At 46.9% G+C, this 26,145-nt stretch overlaps 1 protein-coding gene across 1 annotated transcript; it reads right to left on the reverse strand.

Moving 5' to 3' along the window:
- Nucleotides 1-301: 301 nt before the first annotated feature.
- DGAT2 (diacylglycerol O-acyltransferase 2) lies at nt 302-26,145 on the reverse strand. The gene is made up of 8 exons (XM_026074734.1): nt 26,081-26,145; nt 17,474-17,593; nt 16,319-16,426; nt 15,642-15,712; nt 6,761-6,965; nt 3,352-3,526; nt 2,553-2,755; nt 302-1,715 (listed from the first exon to the last, which is right to left on the reverse strand). The coding sequence occupies exons 1-8, from the start codon at nt 26,118-26,120 to the stop codon at nt 1,561-1,563; spliced, it is 1,077 nt and encodes a 358-aa protein (XP_025930519.1). The 5' UTR covers nt 26,121-26,145; the 3' UTR covers nt 302-1,560.

Consider the following 26,145-nt stretch of genomic DNA (forward strand, 5'->3'; position numbering starts at 1 on the left):
GGCAGTGACAAAAATAATTTGCCAAAAGGAGCATGAACTCTTGGTATTGGCTCAGTAAAGGAGGCCCAGAGATACAGGCTTCCTTAGCTCCTTACAGGCTCACAGGCAAAGAAGCCTCTTAAACCACACAGATTTGCTTAACCCATCCAGGGTGTCCCATGTTGGGGAACTGCAGAGCAGTTCCCTCCCCTTAAAAGCGAGGGCACAGCTGCTATTACGCAAACAACTATAACATGACCTCAGCTACATATCTCTGGGACGCTGAAGAGACCAAAGCAGCCCACTCTTTTTTGCTCAAGTTTATTTCTAGAAATTTGTACAAAAAAATTGGTAAACTGTAATACAATATTCTATCAAATATGACAGATGAACATTTGTCATTAGAGGCAAGATTCCAGGAATGTGAAGTACCATTCTCTTGCATGGAACAAAGGCACATTTTAGAGCTTGAAACACTCAACCGAACTGTTGAAAAGGCAGGTCAGACATGCGAGTAGTGCAATGTTTCAGGTTTATGTATAAACACACTGTACTCTGAAGAAATCTCACTACAAGCAGTGTTCACAGTCACGTAAACATTTTATAAACACTTTAAAAAGTCACTCGTTTTAGATCCTATGCATGAAGGCTATTCCTTTACATTCACTGGATGGAATATTTAAAAGCCATCTTCAGGCAGGAGTTACTCCTAGCTTTCCCCAAATGCTTTTGGGATCCAGCAGATTTTTTTTACATGAACAGTCCCACTGCATTTACCCTGCAGGCTCGGCTAAGGGTCTGCAACACTGGGGCCACCTGATTGCACATCCCAGTACTCCTAGAGCTTCTTTGGAGTATTGTGGCTATGAATAAGTCCGATACCTCCTGCTACATACCCCCATGCAAGCAGCATCTGGGGACAGACCTGCTTATAAAGTGACATTAAAAACAAGAGTGGGGTTACAGCCAGAGTATCCAATACACTGTATGGATCAAGGTCCACTGGACTCACATGTCCTTTGGTTTGCTGCACCGGGCACAGTGGGTGCCACACCTGGGGGCTCTGCAACCTGCTTGCATTGCCTGTGCTTTCAGAAGGGGCTTTTCCAAACCAGAAATGCCCTTGTGCTGTGTAAGCATTTATCGACATGGCTCTTGTGCAACATGCCTGTAATACTGCTGTTCTGGTCAAATCAGCCAGCTACTTTTTGATTAAAAAAAACAAATAGATCCCACTTCCCCAGAATAGCTTGTGCTAGTGGGTACAATATTGTAGCCGTAGGAATGCTTCTAATCCATTGCTGGCAATCCAGCAGTATTATATAGCAGATTAAAGGCAATCATTTCCCCCATCCAAATCCTCACAGCAATAGAGTTGTGCTCTTTTGGATAGAAAGAAGTTTGTAATGGGATTTATCCAAAGCAAAGCCTTTTTTTTTTAAACAAGTGGTGTAACAATGCTTAAACACTTCCTTTGAAAGACACACACCCACACACGCTTTCAAATATATGACAACAGCTTGGACTCCTGGAGAGGATGTGTTGATTCTGAGAGGAGGAGATGCTGCTGAGCCAGTCCCTTCAGTTGACTTCTAAGACCTCAGTCTCCGGCAGGCCAAACTTACTCTTGTATTTGTCAAAGAGTTTGATCAGGGAGTTCACATACATGCTGTGATAGAAGTCTACTTCCCTCTGGGATGGATTATCGATCTTTGGGATGGTGATGGGCTCCCCAACTGATAAAAGGGGAAGATTCACATGTTAGGTTGATTGTTCCTGTACATCTTGGAGATCTGTCCTCTAGGGCCATGGTTGTGCTAGGTTAGCACATCCACCCTGGCACAGGACAGCTTACAGTTATAGCAGATGTTTGCTCCCCCCCCCAGTTTTGCTAGGCTCTGATCAGGCCTGAACCACAACTGTCCCACCAGCAACAGCAATTCCCAGAGCAAATGTGACACTTTAGCTACACAAATGGCAGCAGGGTTTTGCCAGTGCAGGTACCCCCACTGTGCAGGAGGGTAAGGAAGTCCCATTTCCTGCTGTTCATAGGCTAGCGATAAATCCCTGCTCAGTAACAGGAACCAAGACTAAGAGCTGCTGTTCTCGCACATGCTCCTATGCACACTGCAATAGCATGGCAAAGCAGCACCTTTCTCTCCCTAAAAGCCTTGCTGCTTGGGAGTAGAAAACTTGAAGGCACATTTTAGGGTTGACGCCAAGGCTCAAGTGTCAGGCAGCACCACACAGCCAGTCCTAGGGGGATGGTGTGTCAGGCTGCTTCTAATTTAAGCTATCAGAGAAGGTAGCAGCCACAGCATTTTGTCCCAAAAGAGCTCACACAGGTGTCTTGCAGAACTCTGCAGAGCAAGATTGGAGGCTTGCAGCCTCTGGAAACTATTCTAGCTTGCTCTCAGCTGTGCTTGGAGGTTTTATATAGAAGGGAAAAAGTTAAGTTCTAGTCAAGAATCCAAGACCAAGCTAGAGTGTAGGTATGGCCTAGACTCAGGTATGCTACTAGCTGGAAAAGCCTAAAGAAGCACAAAGTGCATATGTTTATACCAAGAACTTACCAACAGTGGTGATGGGCTTGGAGTAAGGTAACAATCCCCATGTGTTGGGGGAGAAGAGGCCACGGCCATGAAAGATGCATGGAGCAAAGCCAATGTGTTTCTGAAACGTCTTCTGAACCCATCTTCCCCAGGAGCCCTCCTCGAAGATCACCTGCTTGTACACTTCATTCTCCCCAAATGAGTAGACAGGAACCAAATCCGCACTAGAAAGATAGAAAGATGTTAGGACCCCATGCCATTGGACTGCAGTCAACACTGCAGCACCAAACTTGCTGCTGTGTACTACTCAGGCTGCACATTTGCAGATTTTACTAGCTAGAGCTTTGTTTGCAGCACGAGGCACTGACAGCAAGTCAGCCAGACTTGGCATGATACCATAGATGCACTTTTAAGATGTATACAAGAATTGTACTGACAGTGAACATGTGAAACTATTTAGGAATTGAACCATGTCTTCCATATATTCCCATATCTGATTTGAAGGAGGTCCTGTTTCAGGCATATGCATTTCTTTGGGAATCACAGAGGCTACACAGGTGATATCACTAAAGAGATTAGTAACACCTGACTTTCACTTAGGTCTAGAAGATCCCTGCTGTCCTAGGCAGATTCCTACCACTGTCTACTGTCCATGAGCAGAACACAGGGACAGGCTTTTGTGCCCATGGCTTTGGGCACAAACCCATACAACACAGCGGGAGTGCAGAGAGGAGAATCCATCCAAGCAGTTTGCTGCTTCAGAGACAAGAGCACCTTTCATATGCTAAAGTGCTGCACTAGCTTAGAGATTGCCTCCTACCCATGCTGTAGAGCCAGTTTCACAAATCCTTTCCGGTTTTTCAGCGTCACGGAGTTCTTCCCGGGGGTGCAGTTCAGGGACTCCGCTGCCCCTCCCACCACGATGATGATGGCATTGCCACTGCCATTCTTGGACAAGATGTAGTCTATGCTGTCACGGTTCACAGGACATATACCTGCATATGTTAGGAGAGAGATATAAGGGTCAAGCTACAGGATTTAGAGTGGCCTAGATAATCCTGAAAATACCAGCCGGTAGAGTTGCCAAGATACCTTGTGACTGGAGGATGGGGGAATATTGTCAGGTAATCTGTTCTTCTAAGCAGGCACTTAGAGCTGGGCAGCATTAGACTAAGCCATAAGGAAATTGTTTAAGAGCTGGTGGAGTTTAATACATGAGAATTGAACTCTCCCTTCTCAAGCTGGTAACCTAGCACTAACAAAGTGATTAGATTTCAAGCAAGAATTTTCTTCCACATTTAATAATGCCAAAGGCAATTGTTTAAGAAAGAGATCCTCCCTCAAAATAAGCTTTGCAGTAGGTGCTGGATTAGCCTTAGTGTGGAAGCACAATACACGTTTTGATGGATGTGAAAGCCAGACTGAACAGTTTCCCAGCAAAACCAAGCTGTGGAATAGGTCTTCTGTTCTCATGAGAATGCTTTAGTGATGCAAGAAGAACAAATGGACAAGCCCTCCTGATAGATCTCTTATGGTTAGCTTCAAAAAAAAAAAAAAAAGCATTTTTCTGAAATACCATCTCAAGCTCTTGCATGGTTAGAGCATGACCATCTGATCTGCTCTCAAGAGAGGGAGAGATGTATGGGACAGGGTGCCCTGCTAAGTCCCTACCCTGGGATGGTCTCTTGCCATCTATCTCATACTGGCAGGGAGCTGTACTACCAGTCACAGCATTGCAAAGCACTGCCTGCCCTGAAGAACTGAAGTATCATGCCCCTCTCCAGGGATCTCATTCAGCCAGAGGAAAGAGACCCCTTAATTTCAGCTCTGTTGCTCTAAAGATACAAACAAGTGATTCTCTACTTCTGAAACTCATTGTTTTTTCCTACAGTTATTGTCAGAGCTTGAAGTTTTCAGCCAAGATAAGCCAGGCAGAAGATAAGATGCCACCATTTACATTCCCATCCACATAACATGTCTGAGCTGTGCTGAATAATTGAGGTCAAAACCAGGAGGGGCAATACTACCCAACTTAATTTGGGAAGCTGATTCTGCAGGTCTCCTGGTAGCATCACTTGAACCAAGAACTGAATGATGAATGGGCCCCATGGAATTACACAGTACAAGTCTGCAAGCCCTTCATGCATACCCCAAAACACTGGGCACTGAAGTCACACCTAGTCCCAGCTCCAAGCCACAAGGGAACAGCTCTAATTCTATAGAGATTTAAGTTTTTGAAGAGGGAAAAAAACTCCAAAAATCATTTCTTTAAGTACAACTACAGTTTTCCCTGACCACACTTCCTCCGAAGGGCTCACAAGCTAAGCTTGCTGCTCAGTAGTTCTTCCACATTCTCCCCACCAATGCTCATTTCGACTATGCAGCCCTTGCTAACAGGCCCACAGATTTGTTCACAGCCATTTCATGCTTGTTAGCTGGTTGAGATTACTGCTGCTCGTGGCACTGAGCCTCAGACTCCTTCCTCCAGGAAATGCAACAAGACAAGCAGACTAGTGGCTATTGGAGCTCTTAAGCACATTTGCACAGTGTACAGGATTTTTCTAGCTGTCTCGCTGAGCCTCAGAGAATCCCAGCTGTAGCTTAAATCTCTAGTAGGCTCTAAGAAATCAGACAAGTCTGCCACATATTACAAGACAGACTCAGTACATACATGAGATGTAGTATTTACCAGGGTTTCACTTGAAGTGATTCATCCACAAGTCTCAAGGATTCAGGGAACTATTAGCACTTCCAAAGTGATGTTAAAGCCATTGCAGTGGCTCCCTTAGGTTCCAGTATAAGAAAAGTGAAGAGGAATGATCCTTTCATAGAGTTAACTTTGTCCAAGAGATCACACTCAGCCTTGCTTGCTTACAAATACAGGGGGAAGCAGAATTTCTTGACGATTTAACTGTATGCATCCGGAATAGCCAAGCTAGGCCTGTCAGCAGTGATGTTGCTAATGTCTATTCCCACCTTCCTTCAAAAAAAGGAACTGGTTCTAGCTAGTCACATGATTTTTCTACCAGTGATTTTGTACAGGTTAAGTGTGGTTTCCCCCCTTCCCCATCTTAAAAAAAGCCTGATGCTGTGCAGTGACTTCAGCAACACATGAACCAAGTTGACAAGCACTGCTGTCTGGACAGCAGATCCCAACTTCTTGGGCACTGCTCTCCTGCAGGATTCCCAGACTGGTAGGAAACCGCAGGTTTTAAATCAGCAATTCTTATCTGATGCAGGAGGATAACATCAGCTGGTTTCAGACACTGGCCCCACTCTTGTGGGGTTCTTGGGCAGGACAGACCTTTTCTGCATCAGATCTAGGTAAGTCTTTCCCACCTTCCACTAAACTTCAGCAGTAGTCTGGATTTCACCATTTCCCAGATAAGTCAGAGCCAAGTACAGATACTCCTATGCTCTCCCCAGCCATGCATTAGGATTCAGCTATAAAACAGGCATTTTAATACAGCCTTTAAATCTTTGGTGGTAAGTCTGCTCTGAGAGCAGCACACACAGTGCTGCACAGTGGTCACAGCTGAAACCCTGCAACACCCCAAGCTTTTTGCTCCTGGCAAGCAGCTAACTGCAGCCAGGCAGGGAGGGCAAGCAGCGCAAGGTGGGCAAGCACAGGCAGGAGCCAAACCAAGGTCAACATCATCACTGCGAGGCTGCAGCTGTCCAGATTGTCCCAGAGAGGAAAAATTCCTCAGACTTTTGCCAGATGAGGGAGGACATAACCATTGTGCAGGAGGGAAGGGACAGACTGACTCCATCTCTTATCACCAGGATAAAGCCTAGCTGTACGGCAACTCATAGTAACAAGATCCAGGAGCAGAGCTAGGCATGCTATTAAAGTTTCAGAAGTTAAAGAACACCTTACCCTTTGAGCTAGGGCGACTTCTTTGCCTGTCAGCACCTCCAGATGTGAATTAGGACTTGCTTTGCATCTACATCTTCTATATCTACTACTAACAGATGCCAGATTTCCTTAATATGTCTCTGGACAAGAGTGTCCTTGAGTAAGAGATGAAGGCAGAGGAGCAGTGATCTCTGCAGCTCAAGTAAGCCACCATTAATTCACTTCCTGTGACAACCGCAAACAATGTTTGCTAGATGCTACCAGGGAGAAGTGGTCTTGAAGGCTTCTGCCACAGCTTTTGACTTTAAAGAGGGGAGACAGCTCAGAAGCAAGGGCATGGAAAGGAGAAGCAAAGTGCCTTTTTACTTACCACCAGACATTAAATAGTCCCTCAAAATGGGCATCCTGAAGTTCCCAGCCAGTGTAGCAAGGTATGGTCGGATGCCAGGGAATTTCTGGCCAACTCCTGTGGCTTCTGTGCTAAAGTTGCAAAAGGCACCCAAGCCCATGATTCCATGCGGATGGTACCCAAAAATGTAATTCCTGGTGGTCAGCAGGTTGTGGGTTTTAACCAGCTAGGAAAGAAAGATAGAGTGAGCGCACAAGCGGGGGGACATTTTCATATCTGAATGACTAGAACCAGAGGAAAGCCGAGCAAATCCTGAAATCCCCAGAACAACTCTACTGCTTTGGTCTCCCTTCCCACCAGGAAGAAAAACAAAAGAAGGGCTAAGGGTATGGGCTATCTTAGATTTCAGAAGCTGCAGTAAAAACTACCAATTAGGTTTTAGCTCCTAAAAACAAGGGGAATAGAACACACAGACTGATCTTAGATGTCAAGATGACTGTGACAGCCAAGCAGGAACAGGTTTGGGGTTTCAGCAGCCTGTCTTTTGTTTCCCCATTCTGCTTTCAAAGGTATTCTTGCAAGCCTCTTGCCCAAACCATCAAGTTCTTCATGGTCCTCTAACCACAGCAATGCTTCCTTCCAGACCCTATCTCAGTACATTACTAGCTCGTACTCTAGCGGGAGAGGAATTCAGTGTCCTATAACAGAATCAAGTTTGCTTAATACCTGAAAGCAGACCCAATAGCTCACTGGCTACCTGCTGGCCACCCTACAAGAGGGAAACTGAGGGGTGGCCTTAGCAACAAGCTTGCCAGATACAGTTCTTACCACCAGAAACTGGCCTGCCTTCCTAGACATTTTGCTCTGCCTGGTCCCTCTCAAAGGGCCAGCAGAATGCCTCAAGCCATCCATAGCAGTGCTTGCATTTCTGCAGGCCATGCTCCAGGAGCAGTGACCGTACTGATGGGAGGTTGTGCAGTTCTCCTAGCCATTCATCTGTTTTCACAGCATGGTCACTCTGAAGTGTTCTTAGCCATGCACAGCACAACATACACCCTGCTTTCACCAGGGTCAGCTTTATTTTATTTTAAATAACATTGGAACAGTAGCATCCCATGCATCACAGCATCTTTCCCAGGCAGCAGGCAAGTTCAGTCTCCCAGTAAGTGTACAACAGGACTGATGCCTCATCCTGCACTTTAAAGCCCAGCAGAGAAACAAAGCACCTACTAGCCTCACAGCAGCATTTCTTCAGTCAATACAGGAGCAGCGATCAGATCTATTTTTTTTTTTAAACATGGCATTGATACCAATTCTTGCCAATAGATGCAATACTCCAGCAGCTATCAGATCAACAGCTGCACCTTCATTATTAGATGCAAGACAACTGTACCCCCAGCCCCCAAATTGCATATGAAGAGGTCATGATCTGTCATCTCAAGTAGGAAAAAGTGCAGCTTTCCAAGATGTCACATCAGCATTACGTACTCCACTGTCTTGGCCAAGGAGTACTTTGGCAGTAGCAAGCAACTCGGGTTTCAGCTACTTGTAGCGTGATTCAACAAAACCAATCGCAACACCCTGAAGCAGAGCGCCCAGGAATTTGCTTCTCTCCTCCCCTCCCTGTGCTCCCACCACTGCCCATAGGCCAGACTGCAGCAGTTGTATTTATTTCTGAGACCAGCTGCAGTACAGGCATGACACAGCAGCACATTAAACAAGCTGAGTGCTCCTCTCTATTTTCCTCCAGCTTTGAAGTCACATGGGGCTCCAGGAAGTATGCGAGCATGCTTGTGATCACAGCTGCTGCAGCAGCTCTGTGCAGAGCCCCATGGCCTGTATCACAGCACTGAGCCATCCTTTCTCCCCTTTCCCTTTTTTGCCCAATTAGCAGCAGATGACTTTGCCTTCCAGCCCCAGGGTGGAAAAGCTCTTGCTCTGGTTTGACCAGTTAGGACAAACAGCTCCCAGATGTCAGCTGGAAACCACTCTCCAGGAAAGACCAAGCAGAAAGAAAGCAATGCTACAATAAGCAATTGTTCCCTCAGTCTGTCAGCTCTTGCTCAGTGGTAGGAGAAGCTCAAGCCCCAGTGGCTACAGACATGTGGCTCTGCTGGATCAATGTTGCACCTGGCAGAGATTTTTCTTTAGAGGAGCTCTTGGAGCAGGGTGGAGGCTTATGGGCTTTGAGCCTGATCCTTCACCTACACCAAGCTCACTTGCTTTAAAAAGAAGCTGGCTGAAATAAGGTGTTTGTCCTTGCTGCTCTGGAGTGCCAGGTACTTGTGAGCTGAGCTCAAAGCCACGTCTCTGCTCCAAGAGCAGTTGTACAGAAGACATACTGTTCTCCTGCTGCCAGCCATGGCAAACATCCAGCTCTGGCCCCTCAACCACATACAAGGTCACCCCCTTCCCATGTGGAGCCCATTGCTTGCGTACCTTTTATGAACCCAGGCCAAGCTACAGCCTTAATTTCCATGGTCACCTTCCAAGACCTTCTGCTGCAGAGGTGTAGGGTTACACAGCCCCTACATGCTGATACCCATCCCAGCTGCCCAAGCAGTGCGAGGGGTGCACAGGGAGCCAGCACCTGCACAGACCACCCAGAACATCACAAGCAGGACTACCTCTGAAGGAGACCATCAGAACAGCATTAGCAATGAGACTCAATCAATGCAAACACGGCCATGTCTGTTTTTTTCCCCTGAGAGGGGAAAGCAGCTGCAAGGAGGTTTGACTACTTGAAAGCCTTTCCCAAGCACCTCAACTCACAACAGGGATTCATAGGCCTGAGGGTCAGCCTAGCATTTAGACAGGTGCTTCTCCCCCCCTCCCCAACCCCCTAGTAGTTTGTCCCAAGACACTGCTCTCAGCAGATTATCCCATGACAGTCACTTTCTGTGAACCCATCACCTATACCATGGAGTTCTAGAGAACAAGTCTTCCTCCACCCAGTTCAAGCCAGGGCAATCCAGGACTGCCAGGCACCAGACAAATTTGCTGTGCAGTATCTGCAAGTGGTGCTCAGGTCCACTAATGCATGAACTCAGTCCAGGGTCTGAACTGCCACCACTGGAGGCAGAGACTGCCTTAACAGTTCCCTAAATTTATTCTAGAAGAGATAGAAATTAAGGGCCTTAAGTACCTACTCCTAGGCTCAAGCCCAACACATAAGCAAGACTGAAGCTTTCCTTAGAAGGCTGATCACCCATTACTAGTTTTCTTGCACCTTTCTTTCAGGTAGAAGTTGCTACTTGGCAAGCAAATATTGAGCTGCTCTGTCTCCAAGAGCAAAAGAGGCTACCTTAACGGGTTGGCCTAGGGAGTTGCTGTAGACATCATTTGATGAGTGTTTTTGTAACTCTGCTCTGAACCTTCAACAGGTTTCTCCTTCTGCCTTCAAGGTTTTCTCCAGACCCACACAGGTGTCAGCTCCCTAAAACCTTGCTGCTCCCATTAAGAGACACAGCAGCAGCAAGTCCTTGCTGCACACCAGCCAGATGATTAGTGCTGGGACTGAAGCTGGACCCCCCCACACACACTAACACCTTTTCCCAGCTTCTATGAACTCCTGTCCAAGACAGAACCCATTTCAGTAGCAGGAGCAAAGGTACATCCATGTGTTCTAGTTATAAAACAGGCAGATTTCTTTAAACAGATGCAAACTGGCTACAGAAGCAATAAAGCAGTTCAATTACTGTAAAACAGCTAGGGTTAATATTTGAGTTCCAAGTACGTCCAGGGAACAGAATTGCCAGTTTTATTTGTAGACAAAGGATGAGTAAGCAGCACATTCAAGTGTGGGGAACGGGGACTGCAGAGACACTGCTGCTCAGCACCAGGAGCCAGCAGAGAATAGAGTTAAAATAAGGGGTCTAGGTAGGTGTTCATGATCTTGTCAGTCTACATATGAGCTGAGCAAGCCAGTGACTGCAGAAGCATGCAGGATCGAAGCAGCAGTAGCCTGCATACAAGCTTGTAGAACAACTGAACAAGCACAGCCAGCTGCATCACACCCAGCTGCACCACAGAAAAAGCTACTCTCACCTTCTTTCCAGCAAGGCACACCAGCACCTGGAAACTTCTTCAGGCTCACTGCATTACCAATCCGCTACATTGCGCATTGGAAGCAGAAGCCTCCATTTCTATTCTGCAAGTCATCTGTAATGATAGCTTAAGGAAAGGCTTTTCCAGGAAGCCAGCCAAGCCAGAGTGCAAGACAAATATTGTAACAAGGTCACTGTCTTGCAACAGTTCCTACTCTGGTTGCAGACTCTACAGATTTCAGCAGGAGAAAAAATAATGAAAAAAATCTTACTGCACACATCTGACACATGCTCACTGCTTTACATCACTGGTTAGCAATGATTACAGAACTTTGGCTATCTGAAGTGCTGTTGCCTGCTGGAGATAAGCAGTAGCAGTGTTCACATGCTCAAGTGCTGGCTTCTTTGCCTGAAAACCTTTAGATCATGGCACTCTGCACATTACATCCTCAGATTAGGAGGCTAGCTGAGACCTGGCCTGCCTCCATGGCAGTGGGGTGGAGTCCAGTCAATACACAGCACCATGCTCACACCAGTGAGAGATTAGACCTTACCTGGCAGTTAGGACCAGGATTTAGCTCACTGAAAGCCTCCTCAATGTCTTTGTGCACTGCTTAGCTATAAAACACTATTGGCAAGGCCAGCCACTAAGTAGCAGGCAAACTGAAGCTTCTAGCACCCTAATCACAAAATGGCTGAGGTTGGAAGGGACCTCTAGAGATCTAGCCCAACACCCCTGCTCAAGCAGGGTCACCTGCAGCACATGGCACAGGACTGTGTTACAGGCAGGTTTTGAATATCTCCAAGGACGGAGACTGTACAACCTCTCTGGGCAACCTCTTCCAGTGCTCTGTCACCCTCACAGTGAAGAAGTTTTTCCTCATATTCAGATGGAACTTTGTGTTTCAGTTTGTGCCCGTTGCCTCTCATCCTGTCGCTGGGCACCACTGAGAAGAGTCTGGCTCCATCCTCTTGACACCCTCCCTTCAGATACTTGTACACATTAATAAGATCCCCCCTCAGCCTTCTCTTCTGCAGGCTAAACAGGCCCAGCTCTCTCAGCCTTTCCTCATAGGAGAGAGATGCTCCAGTCCCCTCATCATCTTCGTAGCCCTCCGCTGGACTTGCTCCAGTAGTGCCATGTCTCTCTTGTACTGGGGAGCCCAGAACTACTAAGAGTACTCCAGCTGGGGCCTCACCAGGGCTGAGGAGAGGGGCAGGATCACCTCCCTCCACCTGCTGGCAACACTCTTCCTGATGCCCCCCAGGATACCATTGGCTGCCTTGGCCACAAGGGCACATTGCTGCCTCATGCTTGACTTGGTGCCCACCAGCACTCCCAGGTCCTTCTCCGCAGAGCTGCTTTCCAGCAGGTCAACCCCCAGCCTGTACTGGTGCATGGGGTTATTCCTCCCCAGGTGCAGGACCCTGCACTTGCCTTTGTTGAACTTCAGCAGGTTCCTCTCCGCCCACCTCTCCAGCCTGTCCAGGTCTCTCTGAATGGCAGCACAGCCCTCTGGGGTATCCGCCACTCCTCCCAGTTTTAGATACTCAGCAAACTTGCTGAGGAGGCACTCTGTCCCTTCATCCAGGTCAGTGATGAAGTTGAACAGGGCTGGACCCAGCAGTGACCCTGGGGGCCACCGCTAGCTACAGGCCTCCAACTAGACTCTGCACCGCTGAGCACAGCCCTCTGAGCTCTGCCATTCAGCCACTTCTCAAGCCACCTCACTGTCCACTCCTCTAGCCCCCACTTCCTGAGCTGCCTGAGGAGGATGTTCTGGGAGACAGTGTCCAAAGCCTTGCTGAAGTCAAAGCACACAACATCTGCTGCTCTCCCCTCAGCTACCCAGCCAGGCATTCCATCAGAGAAGGCTATCAGATTGGTTCAGCATGATTTCCCCTTGCTGAAGCCATGCTGACTAATCCTCATCACCACCTTCTTGTCCTCCACATGCTTAGAGATGACATCCAGGATGAGCTGCTCCATCACCTTTCCAGGGATGCAGGTGAGGCTGACTGGCCTGTAGTTTCCCGGGTCCTCCTTCTTGCCCTTTTGGAAGACTGGGGTGACATTGGCTTTCTTCCAGCCCTCAGGCACTCTTCTGTTCTCCATGACCTTTCAAAGATGATGGAGAGTGGCCTAGCAATAACATCTGCCAGCTCCCTCAGCACTCATGGGTGCATCCCATCAGGGCCCATGGATTTGAGGGTGTGATGCACTAATGCAGCTTAGTACTGCCAGAGTGCTTGTATGAAGCTGCAGTGAATATGGACTACTGTTGCTCTTGAGTGCAAATTGAGCCAGATTCAGGCTAGTTCCCTGCCTAATACAGGTCTGCGCATCTCCAGATAGTTACAGGTATCAGTCCTACTGGGGAATCAGGATGGGAGATTGCTCCCTCAGGCAAAAGCAAAGCCTTATCTGAAAAGATATCAGAGCAGAGCCTACTTCTCATGTAAGTACACAGTCAAAGCAAGCTGGATGCCAGCAGGTACAGCTGTAGAGTGATGCAGCAATGCTAGCTAGAAGGTATAACACAGCTTTATCAAAGGCTGATGCTGGTGGTGTTTCAAGCCTGCCAGATCCTGCCTGTGTCCAAGTTCTGAGCTCACCAGCTTGCTGGGAGTAAGCCTTGGTCTTCAGAGTAAATCAGCCACTGAAGAGCATACCAAAAAGCCTCCCCTCCCAAATACAGCTTTCAGCGCCAAGGCTTCTGCCCCCCACTGGACATGGGCTCCCTATTCCTGGAGAGGTTTGCTCAAGGGTTTTGGAAACATTCTGCAAAACTGCTTCCCATTTATTTCCTGGAACAGGAGTAAAATCTGGGCTAATAGTCATAATGCAAACAGTACCCCTCTTGATATGTATGCAGCTAGCACAGCTGTACATGCAGAGTTTGCAAAAGCCAAGTTTAGCATTACTTTGAAGTTCAGTATTACAAATGGCACAGGACACTGCAGATGACCCTCCTAGCAAACCATTAGCCAGGATGAGGAACCAAGCCCTTGTGAGCTCTTACACAAGACTGTTCAGAATGCAGCCAAGGTGAATTTTGCAGACAGAAGATTTAACAAACAGTTGTCTCTAGACCAATGTCCCCTAAGTCTGATCACGTCAGTAGTTTTAGATAAGGAATTCCCCTCCCCTTAGCAACTTCGTGCAGTTCTGGTTGTTGGTACCACTCCCTGCATCAGACTGTGTTCATGCTTCATCCAGCAAGAGCAGCTCCATAACTGCAGAAAGCTTCTGGCACCTCCCAGCCCTCTGCTCCCTGTAGCAGGTTTTAACAAACATGCAACCAGCTGGCTATTTCTCCACAGATACAGGAGTTATACTACAGCAGTCAGCCTTGATACTCTGCCCTTTGCATTGCATTTACCAGTGGGGTCTGTAAACCTTGGCCAACTCTACCCCTTAGTGTCAAAGGGTTAATAACCGTAAGCAGCTCTTGCAAATGCACTGCATGTACTAGCAAGTATTTACTTAAAATAACAGAAGTTCAGTTCATCTACCCAGCTTCATTCTAAACCTACTTTAACAATCTAATTGTTTGACAAACTTCTGTAACAGCTGGAACGGATCTGACCTACATGGCTGGTGAAGAGCATGTTTCCATAGATGTGTTAAATATGCCATCAAAGGAGTGCTGGAACAAGGACACCAGCTGTTACAGGTGACCCTGCTGTAGCAAGTCCCTAAGTGAAATTGTTCCATTTTAGCCTTCAGCAATACCAGGAAGGCAGTATTTGTTCCAGTACTGAGGACTTGATGCTAACAAACAACCCACTTGAGACCCATCTTCAACACCAGAGCACGCTCTTTTCTCCATTAGCTACAAGACCTGGGCTGACCAGCCTTTGGTAGCCTGTGTAGTTGTAATATTTTCCACATATGCCTACACTTGCCAAGAATTGCCAGCATCGTTAACAGCAGCAAGCATATGAAGAGATTTGTTCACCACCCTCACCCTGAGAGGGTGAGCAGTCTTGGAAAGGAGGAGTCCAGCTTATATTCCTTTGGCTTCCTACTGAAGTGGGATTCTTGGCTTCCTTCTGAAGTTTGGCTACCTTAGGGCAGGCTGGTTTATTAAAAGCCGTTCCAAGGTCCCACTCTCCCCTTGCTCAGGCAGAAAAAACCACCAGCAGCTCTCATGTCTTATATAGAGTCCCACCACCTGTGTCCTTCCAAAGAGGATTTGAGCACTTTCCCAGCTGAATTTGCCCTCTGCTCCCTTCCAAGTCCTTCAGCTAGTTCTGCATTTCCCAGTGCAGCCTGGTAGCCACATGCCCTGGGAGTCCTGTCATCAGCTGGGGGAAATTCAGCTTATTCAGCACAAGTTGAATAATTAAAGCTAGTCCTATTGCCAGTGCTGGAAAACTCCCTCAAGTAGTTATATTTCATAACAATTTCACCACTCCCTAAGAAGTGGTAGGGCTTTCAGTGCACTGGGTTCCCAGCTACTTTTACCTGTTACCTTACTGTCCTGTGGGAATAACTGGAAAACAGGCCAAAGCTGAGCTACATTTACAAGAGAGGAACAGAGGCAGGGCACGACTGCTCCAGCACGTTCTAGCTAGGGATGCCAACAGGGCAGATTGCCTCAGGAAGTCTGGTGAAACAACCCTCAAAAGTAGCATTTTCTGCAAGTGACAACACTACCATCACTAATGATGCATTTCAGATTTCACAACCATGACGACTCCAAACAGTGGTATGGCAATGCTAAATAAGCATGTCCTGCTTACAGTTCAGTATTGTGGGCAGAATAGTGCATGTCCAAAATCATGTCCATAGGGGTTATTGCAGATCAGTTTCTAAAACAGTTAGTCCTATTGCATAAAGTGTTACTTACCCTTATTGGGAAATAGTCTCTGAAGTACCTCCATATAGCCCAGTTTCTGACCCATTGGGATCTTCTTCCACCTGAAGAGAAGAAATCACATTTTAAAAGCTATTTCCACATGGGTGCCCACCAAGAAGCCTAAAGGACTTCAGATCAGATAGGCTGCCATCTTATTACTAGAGAGAAATCAACAATTTCACTCCAAGGGAGCGGGGCACCTACATCTTTCACTGATCGGGTTAAGTTATCAGTGCTCAGCACCTCAAAGTGCTTGGACAAACCATGCAAGGCCTGACTACAAATTCAGGCTGGAGTCTGGCTTGGTGTCCTGTTGTGGTAGGGTACTGAACAATTCAAGCTAGCAACAGCTCAACATTAACACCACATTTGTCCTTATGGGAAGGAAGACCAAGATATACAGAAAGACCCTAGGCTGTACAAGTCCATTGCTACAAACCAGCAATGGCAAGATATCAATGAATGTTATCTTGCCTTGCCCTTAGTATAAATAAAGTCGGCAGGCACTCCTAATGCCTAGGGCTAACATTTATATGCTTCACTGAACAATGCCTTCAAACTCAGCCAAAAAGTCCCACTGAGATGGGAAGTTTCCCATTACAAGTAAGTACCTCTTTATCCAAATGTAGGGACATTTAAACAGCAGTGATCTGGTCTGGAATATTTACCTTTCTTTGGTGTATTCCAGTCAAATACCAGCCAGGCTAAATATAGAGCAGCAATTGCCCAGCAGTCTGTGCATAGTATGTACATGAGGATTAAAGTGCAAGCAACACCTAGATAAGTCCAAGAAAGAAGAGAAAACATGATGGTATCAGATTTTGGTCTGCAGAGGACATTTATACTGACATTAAGAGCCCCTTGCCTTTTGACCCTTCCATACTTAAGTCATCATCTCAATGCAATGTCATTAATCCTCAATCCAACTGGATTTAGCTAAGAGTCCTTATGTAGGACTGAGACAGCTTCCTCCAAAGCTACCTACTTTCCAGTACCTGCACCCCCCCTCTGTGGTTTCTCCAGGTAGGAGAGCTGTCTCACCAGGCAAGTGACACTTCACCAGCACCAGGTTTTGCTGTGACCAGCACAATGGGGGTTTCTTCCTCAACAGCATGCATCTCACATTACACCAGCTCTATGCCAGCAGTCCTATCAGGTTGCCAGAGATCCCACCCACAAGCAATATTTCTGTTTTAGCACAAAATTGGGAAGGAAAAGAGGCTTGCTTGACTTTGACTGCAATCAGCATGCTTCTCCTGTTTAATTATGATTAAGGATACCACTGAGCAGAACAGCCTGAAGTTTCATATGAAAGCAGTGTCTGGAGACTAACAATCTTTGCTGTTTTAATAGGCTAACACCAAAACACTTCATGCCCATCACTGGTGCCTCTTGGGTGGGGACACCAAGCCCAGAGGAAGGCCCTACTGTTGAGGTAAGCTGCATCAGTTACTAGCTACTTCCAAGAAATTTCTTTTCTGTGGACATTCACATGGAAGAGTCAGATTAAGATTTTCCAGTGCTTCAGTCAGACTTGACAGTGTGGTAGAGCACAACATGGACATGAAATGAACAGCAGTAGGTCCTTCTATAACTTCTACGACTGTCTAGAGCTAGGCAAAATAATTTATTGCCAAGGTATTGAACCATGTAAGTGTGCTCTACAATATCCACACCCCTGAGGAGATGCCCTGTTGCTGTTCATATACAATAATTGGCTTTTACATAGGTGCAGTTTTCCAGAGTTAATATTTTTGCATTAAAAATTCTAGAAGAATTTTAAGGCAGGAAAGCTTTCTTTCAAGCCAGAAGGTTTTACTTACCCATGATGAGGAAAGTGAGAACCCATTGCAGCACAGAGATGATCTGAAGTTGTTTCTCTACTTTGGATTTTGATAGCCAGAACAAATCCTGCAGAGCAGAGAGAATGCTCGAACCTGTACCTAAGGACAAAATAATCAAGTTACATTTGTGCATTGAATGCAGATGCTGCCTTTAAAGACAAGTTGAGCTTACACCATAGACTTTCAAACAGGATTTTGGAATTAATGTGCATGCAGCTTGCTTTTAGAGCAAGACTTGTCCAAAGCTAGCTAGGGGGTTTAAGTACCCTGGAAGGGGAAGCACTCCGGTCTGCAAACATCCAACTGTGTTAGGGGTGCTGGAAGGGTAACATGAGTTGCACCTGAGCACACTTCTGATTCACTTGACCATAGAAGTACAGGGGACATTGTTCAGGTCACACAACTAAGGCTTCTTTTAACTCAGCGCTGTGGATATCCTGTAGCTCCAGTACAAGCCAGTGACTCTTGCACAGTAGAGCAGGTCCTAACATATGCCCCTGCTTCCTGGAAGTAGTTTTTGATAAGTCTTGGGAGTACTGTGTCCAGTTCTGGGCTCCCCAGTACAAGAGGGACGTGGCACTACTGGAGCAAGTGCAGCGAAGGGCTACGAAGATGATTAGGGGACTGGAGCATCTCTCTCATGAGGAAAGGCTGAGAGAGCTGGGCCTGTTTAGCCTGGAGAAGAGAAGGCTGAGAGGAGATCTTATCAACGTGTACAAGTATCTGAAGGGAGGGTGTCGAGAGGATGGGACCAGACTCTTCTCAGTGGTGCCCAGCGACAGGACGCGAGGCAACGGGCACAAACTGAAACACAGGCAGTTCCATCTGAACATGAGGAAAAACTTCTTCACTGTGAGGGTGACAGAGCACTGGAAGAGGTTTCCCAGAGAGGTTGTGGAGTCTCCTTCTCTGGAGATATTCAAAACCTGCCTGGACGCGATGCTGTGCAATGTGCTCTAGGTGACCCTGCTTGAGCAGGGGGGTTGGACTAGATGATCTCCAGAGGTTCCTTCCAACCTCAACCATTCTGATTCTGTGATAAAGGGAAACCCATGGGTTCACCACAGATAGACAAGATCAGCTGTTCTATGCCACTGGCAAACACGCACCAGGCTGTGATCTAAACTATTACTCATCTGCCCTTCCTCAAGCCTGTTGCACAACTCCTATGTATGTGTTCAAGGAAAGTGTTGTACTCTGGACTTGCACAGAACAGCTCAAGGATGGATTGAGCAATGCCTCCAAGACCCCTGGGATCCACAGCTCAAAGGGTACAGAAAGCACAATATTTCTAAAGCAGTACATAGGGTGGAAGGAATTGAAAGCCACTATTTTAGAAGCTAAAGCTATTCAAGTGGGGAGAAACCCAAGTAACAAACTGAACTGAAAGACTGTATTTCTATATAAGTAACCACCCACTGTAGCATTTGCCGATATGCTAGACAACCTACAGGAAGAAGCACTTGCAAGTGGGTTTTATTTCACTTCTCTTCATTACTTTATTTCATGAGTACTAAATTTCTGGCTAAAATGCAAATCAAGCTGCTAGCCTACAAAAAGGCCAGGAGGTATATTTACATATTTCTCTTTCTGTTTAAGGGTTATCTGTTATTAGAAGAGATGTGATCTTGCTGTGGAGCTATTTGATGCATGGGTTCAGTCCTTGTTAGTGCTGGCAAGATGTGCCATTAACGGCAAATACCATAGTAAGTACAGATCAGGTTAGCTCACACTTAATAAGTTGATGGGAAATATTATGCAAGTCTGACAGAAGAGGCTCTTCTGTCTCCAAATATAGCCTGGTACTAGAGTTTAGGCAGTTTCTACAAGGCAAGTTTCCCTAATGCATCCTTTAGATGCATGAAGCATCTTGGCAGTCTTGCTAACTGTTCCCTTTGCTGATAGGGATGGCAATAGGATTAATGCACAGTAGCTGCACCACAGGGTAGAGCCTCCAGAAATGCTGGATCAGTTTTGCAGCTTCGTTGCTACTTCCTCCTAGATGCCATTCAGTTTACTTAAACCTACACACGGTCCCTCCATGAACTGAGGTGCTGCAGCTCCCCTTTTTAGGACAAAAGAAACAGAATTGAGGTCAGGACTGATTTTTTGCCAGGCAGGTTTTGAGGAAGACAGTTAGATTAGACATGGCACTGCAAGGCAACAGTTACTGGCCAAGATCATGTGGCAGAGCTGCATTGGTCAGGTCCAGGTCACACTCCATGCTGGCCCACAAAGCTGCCCTGCTCCCTCCAGATCACTGAAGTTCCTGCTAATCCTCAGTCCCTGCAGCTGTGATGCACAGCCCTGCTCCAGCAAAACAGCAGAAATTTCATCCCGCTTCCTCCCACAGCATCACATATACAATCAGGGCACAACTGCATTAGCGCAGGACAATTTTTTCTGGATCCAGTCATGTAGCCCTGTCATTGACAGGTTTGAAGCTGCACTTCCTACTCAGAAGACTTCCTTTGTGCATCTTGAGGAAGAAGCATGTTGGAGCATCAAGTCTGCAAGAAAGCAACCTTCAAAGCTTCATAATCAATACAGCAACCCCACATTTGAGGTAGCCAGCTTTCTCCTGGAGTTACTTTCCATCTTGCTTGGGTGATGTTCAGCCAGAGAAGTGAAGACAACCTAGCCAGCACCTTCCTTGTCACTGTGCATAAAGATCCCTCTGTTAGTCTAGATTTCTAGCAAAATGAGGAATTTCCTCTAGCAGTGCCAGCTACAGTAACCTCTGGAAAGTCAGATAGAAGTACAGTGCCTTTTGAGGACTACAAGTTACATGGCTTCAAGATAGGACTGACAGCTACATGCCTTCCTGACCATTTCTGCTAGTAAAGGGAATCAAAAGTGAGCTACACAGCAAGCTTCAGCCCAACGTTAGAGCCAGCTCACCCAGATCAGGTCCCTAGCTGTGCTTGGCCTATGTTAACTTATGCTTCCACTGACCTCAGCATCAAGCAAGCTTCACTACTGCATCTCTGCAGAGTTAGAGATTCCCATGTCAGGGAGTGAGAAAGCTGTTTTCCTCTCCAGGTGCGTTGAGGGACACTGCCACCAACACCTTTCTCATTAAAGCACAGTTTTGTAGCTTTACAAGTCTGATGAGGTTTGGCCAGCCTGCTTCCAAGACAGCAAAGTGAACACTTCCAGCAAGGAGCTGGGTAGGCAGGAGTTCATTAACTACCACAGACAGACCAGGTTTTGGTGAAGGATATAACATTTCATTACAGTGACCGATCTTAATTGGTAAACTGAAATCTGCAGTTCTAATCCATAGTTTGAAGCGGCAGCCTGGACAGGTTGCTGGGCATCTGGCCTTAGACAAGTAGTGCCAATACCAGAAAAGCCAGTAGATACCATGAGCTGAGTAACATTAACATTTAACTCCTAGTTAAGATATAAGAAGTTCCCAGCCTGTCCTGAGCTTGCTTTTCACTATGTCAGATCATTAACACCCTGTGTATTCAACCCTCCTGAAAGCCTTGACATCTTTTTCCTTCAGCTGTGGTGGCCAGGATGCATTTTGGAAAGATGCTATGCTGTGGAGAGCCAGGTTGGTTACTGGTGACACGAAGCAGAAGAGCTTTCAGGTTAGCAGGGATGTGTTTCTAGGACTCTTAGCCTCAGCAGAATAGTCCAACACTAGTATTTGGGTTTGTGTTATTAAAGAAACCCCTTCCTGTTCAGGGTTCAACTTTTGGTCTATACCAAGCATTATTCACATATTAAAAACCCAGAGTTAGGCGTAGGAGAGTCAACATCTAATTCAGGGGAAACCCATTAACCTAATAACCAAGTTTAAATAAGGCCTGTTAGACATACCCATGATTAACCTGTCAAGGCAGAAGGACACTGACTAGACAGGCCTTTGGTGTCCATTTTTCAGTCTCTTCCCAAGGGCTGATGTTTAACCCTGGAGAAGCACAGTCTCCCATCTTCTACTGATGAGGACAGCTGCTTGCATCCTGGCCACCCTGCCCAAGCCCTGGAGCGTTTGCCAGCTGCTGTTATGGTCACCTATTCCAGAATGGGACAACCTAGCAATCTAGGGTCACATTCTTAGCAACACACATCTATGCAGTAGAGATCCTAGCAACAGCTTTCCTAATCTAAAAGGAGATACTGAACCCTTCAACTCACGTCACAGCATATGTCCTTGAGTGCTGGACTAGAGCTGGCCAAACTGGGAGAACCATTACTCACCCAGCACTCAAATGCACCATGGAGAGGCTAATTTCACACTATTACCCCCTTCTCCTTACCTTGAACTAAGGTCTCTCATACCAAATCTGCAACCAGCAGAGCTTCTGCTATTGCCAAGGGTAAAGAAGAGCAATTGTAGGACCAGATGCTTCCTAAAATCTTCTTCAGACCAGCTGTGAAGCAGCAGGGTCTGCTGTAGGTCTGAACAGAGCAGGCAGGATGCTCCCTGCAGCACACCATGGATGGCTCCAATGATGCTACATGGCAAGATGGCCAAAAAGTGATGTCTCCAGAGGAGACCTCACTGTTGCCCAGGTATAGCAGCTACACTCAGCCTTCCAGGGAAGCTCAGTGATGTTAGCCAGCTGTCTCCCAGCTGGTGATGGGCTTAGTACACTTTTGCCATTTAATTCCAGCACCCATGAGAATCAGGTGCAGGAGACTACTAGGGAGATCCTGAGTCAATGAAAGATTTGATCAAATTATCTGACTCACACATGTAATATGGACACAGCTAGGGACAGCATTTGGGGCACTTTCAGCACAATTTATTTCAGAAGTAATTAGACACCACAACTTATCTAGGCAGGGAGGCAGACCCAAAGGTCCTAGGAGAGGAAATAAACAGGACTTCACACTCAGGCAACAAAAGGCCCAGTTCACAGCACCTAATTAAGCAGCAGCCAGAAAAGTTTGCTGTGAGGAAGTGCAAGTGTTAGAGGTAATTAAAATACACTAAAAGCTTGTTAAAGCCAAACTTCATCTGCTACCTTTCCAAGACAGTTAGCATATTAACTCTTGGCCAAGAGTTATACTGCATCACACAGCTTATTTAGATGAAAAACAAATTTGATCCTTTAATACAGTTGAGCCCCTCCAGAGTACAAACTGCAAATGGGAGTGCTGAGCCATGCCTTTGGAAGTGAAGCTTATTTTGGAGGTGTGACAGCAAAGCTATATTAGATAAACAGACCAATACTAGGATGATCATGATGACTCAGTCCCATTCAAGAGCAGAAGTCTGCAGAACAAGCTACTGTATTAAGTATGTGACATCTGTAAAACTTGATCGATACAAGTTATTCTATGTCTAGGCTTACTCAGATGCCCCAACTCCAGTACACAAGCTCACTCCACTTCCAGCTTTGTTTGAGGTATTAGATAGTGGATCGTTAGCTACAGAAGAGCAAATTAGTAGTGTGTATGTGTGGGGGGGGTAATAGTTACACTGCCCTGTATATAGCAGTATAGCATTCTGCTTACGCCCCAGGAGACTACATAATAATCCTGCATTATCTGCAGTAGAGAACGTCTCTGACTGGAGGTCAACAGCATAGTTAGCAGGGATATGAGATAGCAGCTCCATTAGAGAGAGGCGGGATTTTGTACAAGTCTGTTTCCTGTGATGTTTATCCCATGGTGGGTCTGCATTTACTAGCAGCACTGAACTCGGCCTTCAGTCTTTACAGTCACAGCTGCATGCAGGGTAGAGTTAGGTAACCCATGAGCATTAACTCACCCACCCAGCCATCCCAGACCAGCTAGCAATTTTAGATTCATGGTTTTCACTGTGGCTCAGCCAGCTCTGAGCCTAAAGACCAGTTCCAGCTGTTCCTGGAGTTCCTAAACACAAGGGGAAGAAGGTCTCATACTGGTGCAGAGTGCCAATATAGAAAGGGAACCATCCTACTACACCTACGCCTGGGGGAAGTAGTAGAAGAGCTCAGTCACAAGGAAGTCCAGATTTCACATCCTAAACAGTTTTGTCAAGAGGGGACCCTGCAACATGGGTAGCAGTGATGCCCTACTCAAGAGAGCAACAGGTCAGGTCCCCTCTCCCAAGGCAGACCACCAAATCCCAGGCGCAACATATAAGACCAACTCCAAGGTGAAGCTGAAGGAAGTTGTCTAGTTTGCTCCTCCACTTCTTTCCTCATCCCAAAGTACTCCGCAGTTTTGTTCCATATTGCTGAAGTTCAGTATTGCTCTAGAGCTTGTAGCTATAGTCCAGCCACAGCAAAGAGAAAGAGTTCACCAGCATGCACATAAGGATGGGTGAAAAGGCAGAGACCAGAGCCCAGGTTTTTAGAAGGAACATCTAACTTTTGCACTTTGCCACATCCAGCAGGGTGGGGACACTGTCCTGTGCACAAACACTGGGACAAAGCCATGTGGCAGGCAAGCAAGGAGATTGGAGACTGAAGGATAATATGGACTATTCAGAGTCTCCCCCCTCAAAGGTCAGGCCTTTGCATAGGCAACATGCATGGAAGAGACTGTCATGAAGGCAGAATCAAGCCAATAGACTTTATTCTAACCACAGACACTGATGGAAGTTATCTTTACAGAGGTCCACCTTGTAGTCCTGTTCCTCTCACCACCACCCCCACATTGCTGAAATGCCTTAAAGGAATCTGGTAGTTCCATCCCCTAAAGCTACAGCAGCAGGGCAGGAAACTCAGAGGTGAGCAAGAGCTGCTTGGCTCAGCTGCATCAGATCTGCAACCCAAATGGGATGCAACCAAGCAGAACCTGAGGTCCTGTATGCTAACCACTGTGCCACATCACCCACTTAGCCATCCCCAAAGGCCAGGCTGAATCAAAGGTCCTCTGCCTGGCACCTGACTTTTGGTAGGCTTTGAAGATGCTCCTGCATTTTGTTGCCCCTGACAGGTTGCAGAGCTGTGAGCAGTTTGCCAGCCTCAAGAGGGGTCACGCTGCTCAGCTGTGCTGTTGGTAGATGCTGCAGTTACCAAGGCAATGCCTCCTGTCTCTCCAGGATGGCTCTCCAGGCAGACAGCACACGCAGAAATGAGGGTCGTCCAGTGATATTTGTTTCCTTACTCATGAGCTGCCTCAAAGGAAGACTGACCTGAAGAGAATTAAGACAGCTTTCCATCGCTAAGCAGGATTAGCTAGAGATGAGGCCAATCACTGTCCCTAAACCACACTCCATTTTGAATTATGCACATGTCCTAGATCCATCATTAACATGCTAGCTCAGACTGGGTGGCCACTGAGGTCTCAGGCCAGCCCTACATATTTTATAGGTCCCATGAATGATTTATTCTCCATCCTTGGATTGTAGTTCACACGCTGTTAATTCAAATGCTTTCATCTCAAAGCATTGCTTGGAAATCTCCTGGCTTTTCCTAGTTGTATAAACGAGCTAAATTGCTCTAAGAGCCAGAGCTCAGTATAGGAAACTTATGTGGACCTTTTTCAACGAGTTCATGATTGAACTGGCACAGGTCTCTAATACTGGCAAATGCCACCTCTTCCTGACAGAGATACCCACCAGCAGCTCTGCATGCAGGACTGGGTAGGACAGTGGAAAAGCAGGAGCTCAGGGGATACATTAACCAGGTTCAGGTCCTCTTAGCTCTGGTAATGATTTGCTTATTAACAAACCATTTCACAGGTTTCTTCATCTGACAAGGAACTATCTATTTGCGCATTTGGGGCACAAAGTCTTTTGCAGCACAGCCATAGCATTCACTCAAGGACCTCTATGAGGCAGAGGGTAAATTGTTGTCCAAGTGCATTTTCATGCAAAGGCTCCACTGTTTGCAAGTCCTCCTGACACATCTCTAGATGAGCATCCTTGTGGGAGGAATACAAGGCTCTAGCAAGCAAATATTTACACTCGTTGGATTTGTTTCTGCTAAATCGCTGGAGCTGCTTTTACAACCATGCAAGGCAGCTGCATTTCGGGATTTCCCATACTGTCTCTCCAGTGACTACAGCCCTAACCTGCATGTTTCAGCCTGTAGGAGGAAGTATTCAATAGCTGCAATAGCTCTGCCCATAACAGGGTATAACCCAACCTGCTCCTCTCACCAAGGAAGTGCCTCACCAGGGCAGAGGGTCTCAAATGCAGAGCCTCAGCTGTACTTTCCAGCACAAAACCACGCTTTCAGACTGAATCCTCAGCTTCCCTCTATAAAGGGAACAGCAATACTTTTTTTTCCCCGGTTTTGATGTCAGCGTAAGGACTACAGCATTACAAAGCCAGGCTGAGTTCACTGCTGCGAACAGGGCAGGCAGCGCCGACAAAAACTATTCCTCTTTCCTTCCCACCACCGCGAAACACACGATGCGCTGCTGCATTTCACCGGCGCGCAGACACCCTTAGGGCAAAGAGCCCCAGCTTCAGCAAACCCGCCCGACTTCCCAAAGCCGGCTGAGAAAGCAGAACCCGCCCGCAGCGCCGCAATCCTGCACATGCGGGCAGGAGCAAGGAGGGGAGGGGAAAGGAAATAAAAATAAATCAAGCGGAGCTTTTTAAGGGGAGGTTCTTTCCACCCTCCTCCACCTTGCAAAGCGGACACTGAAGCTGTCACCTTGCACCCCCATCCCACCCCACGCCAGTACCTCGCAGGACCCCCGAGTAGGCGGCGATGATGGTCTTCATCGCGGCGGGGCACCTAGCGCCCGGC

This window comes from Apteryx rowi, unplaced genomic scaffold, assembly GCF_003343035.1.
Source record: "Apteryx rowi isolate R43461 unplaced genomic scaffold, aptRow1 scaffold_399, whole genome shotgun sequence".
NCBI classification, from domain to species: Eukaryota; Metazoa; Chordata; class Aves; order Apterygiformes; family Apterygidae; genus Apteryx; species Apteryx rowi.

Coding starts and splice junctions, on each gene's coding strand:
- DGAT2 (XM_026074734.1), bottom strand. CDS start 26,120: ATGAAGACCATCATCGCCGCCTACTCGGGGGTCCTGCGAG. Junction 6,966..15,641: donor GAGACTATTTCCCAATAAGG/GTAAGTAACACT, acceptor TTTCTTTCCTAG/CTGGTTAAAACCCACAACCT. Junction 3,527..6,760: donor GGACTATTTAATGTCTGGTG/GTAAGTAAAAAG, acceptor TAACATATGCAG/GTATATGTCCTGTGAACCGT.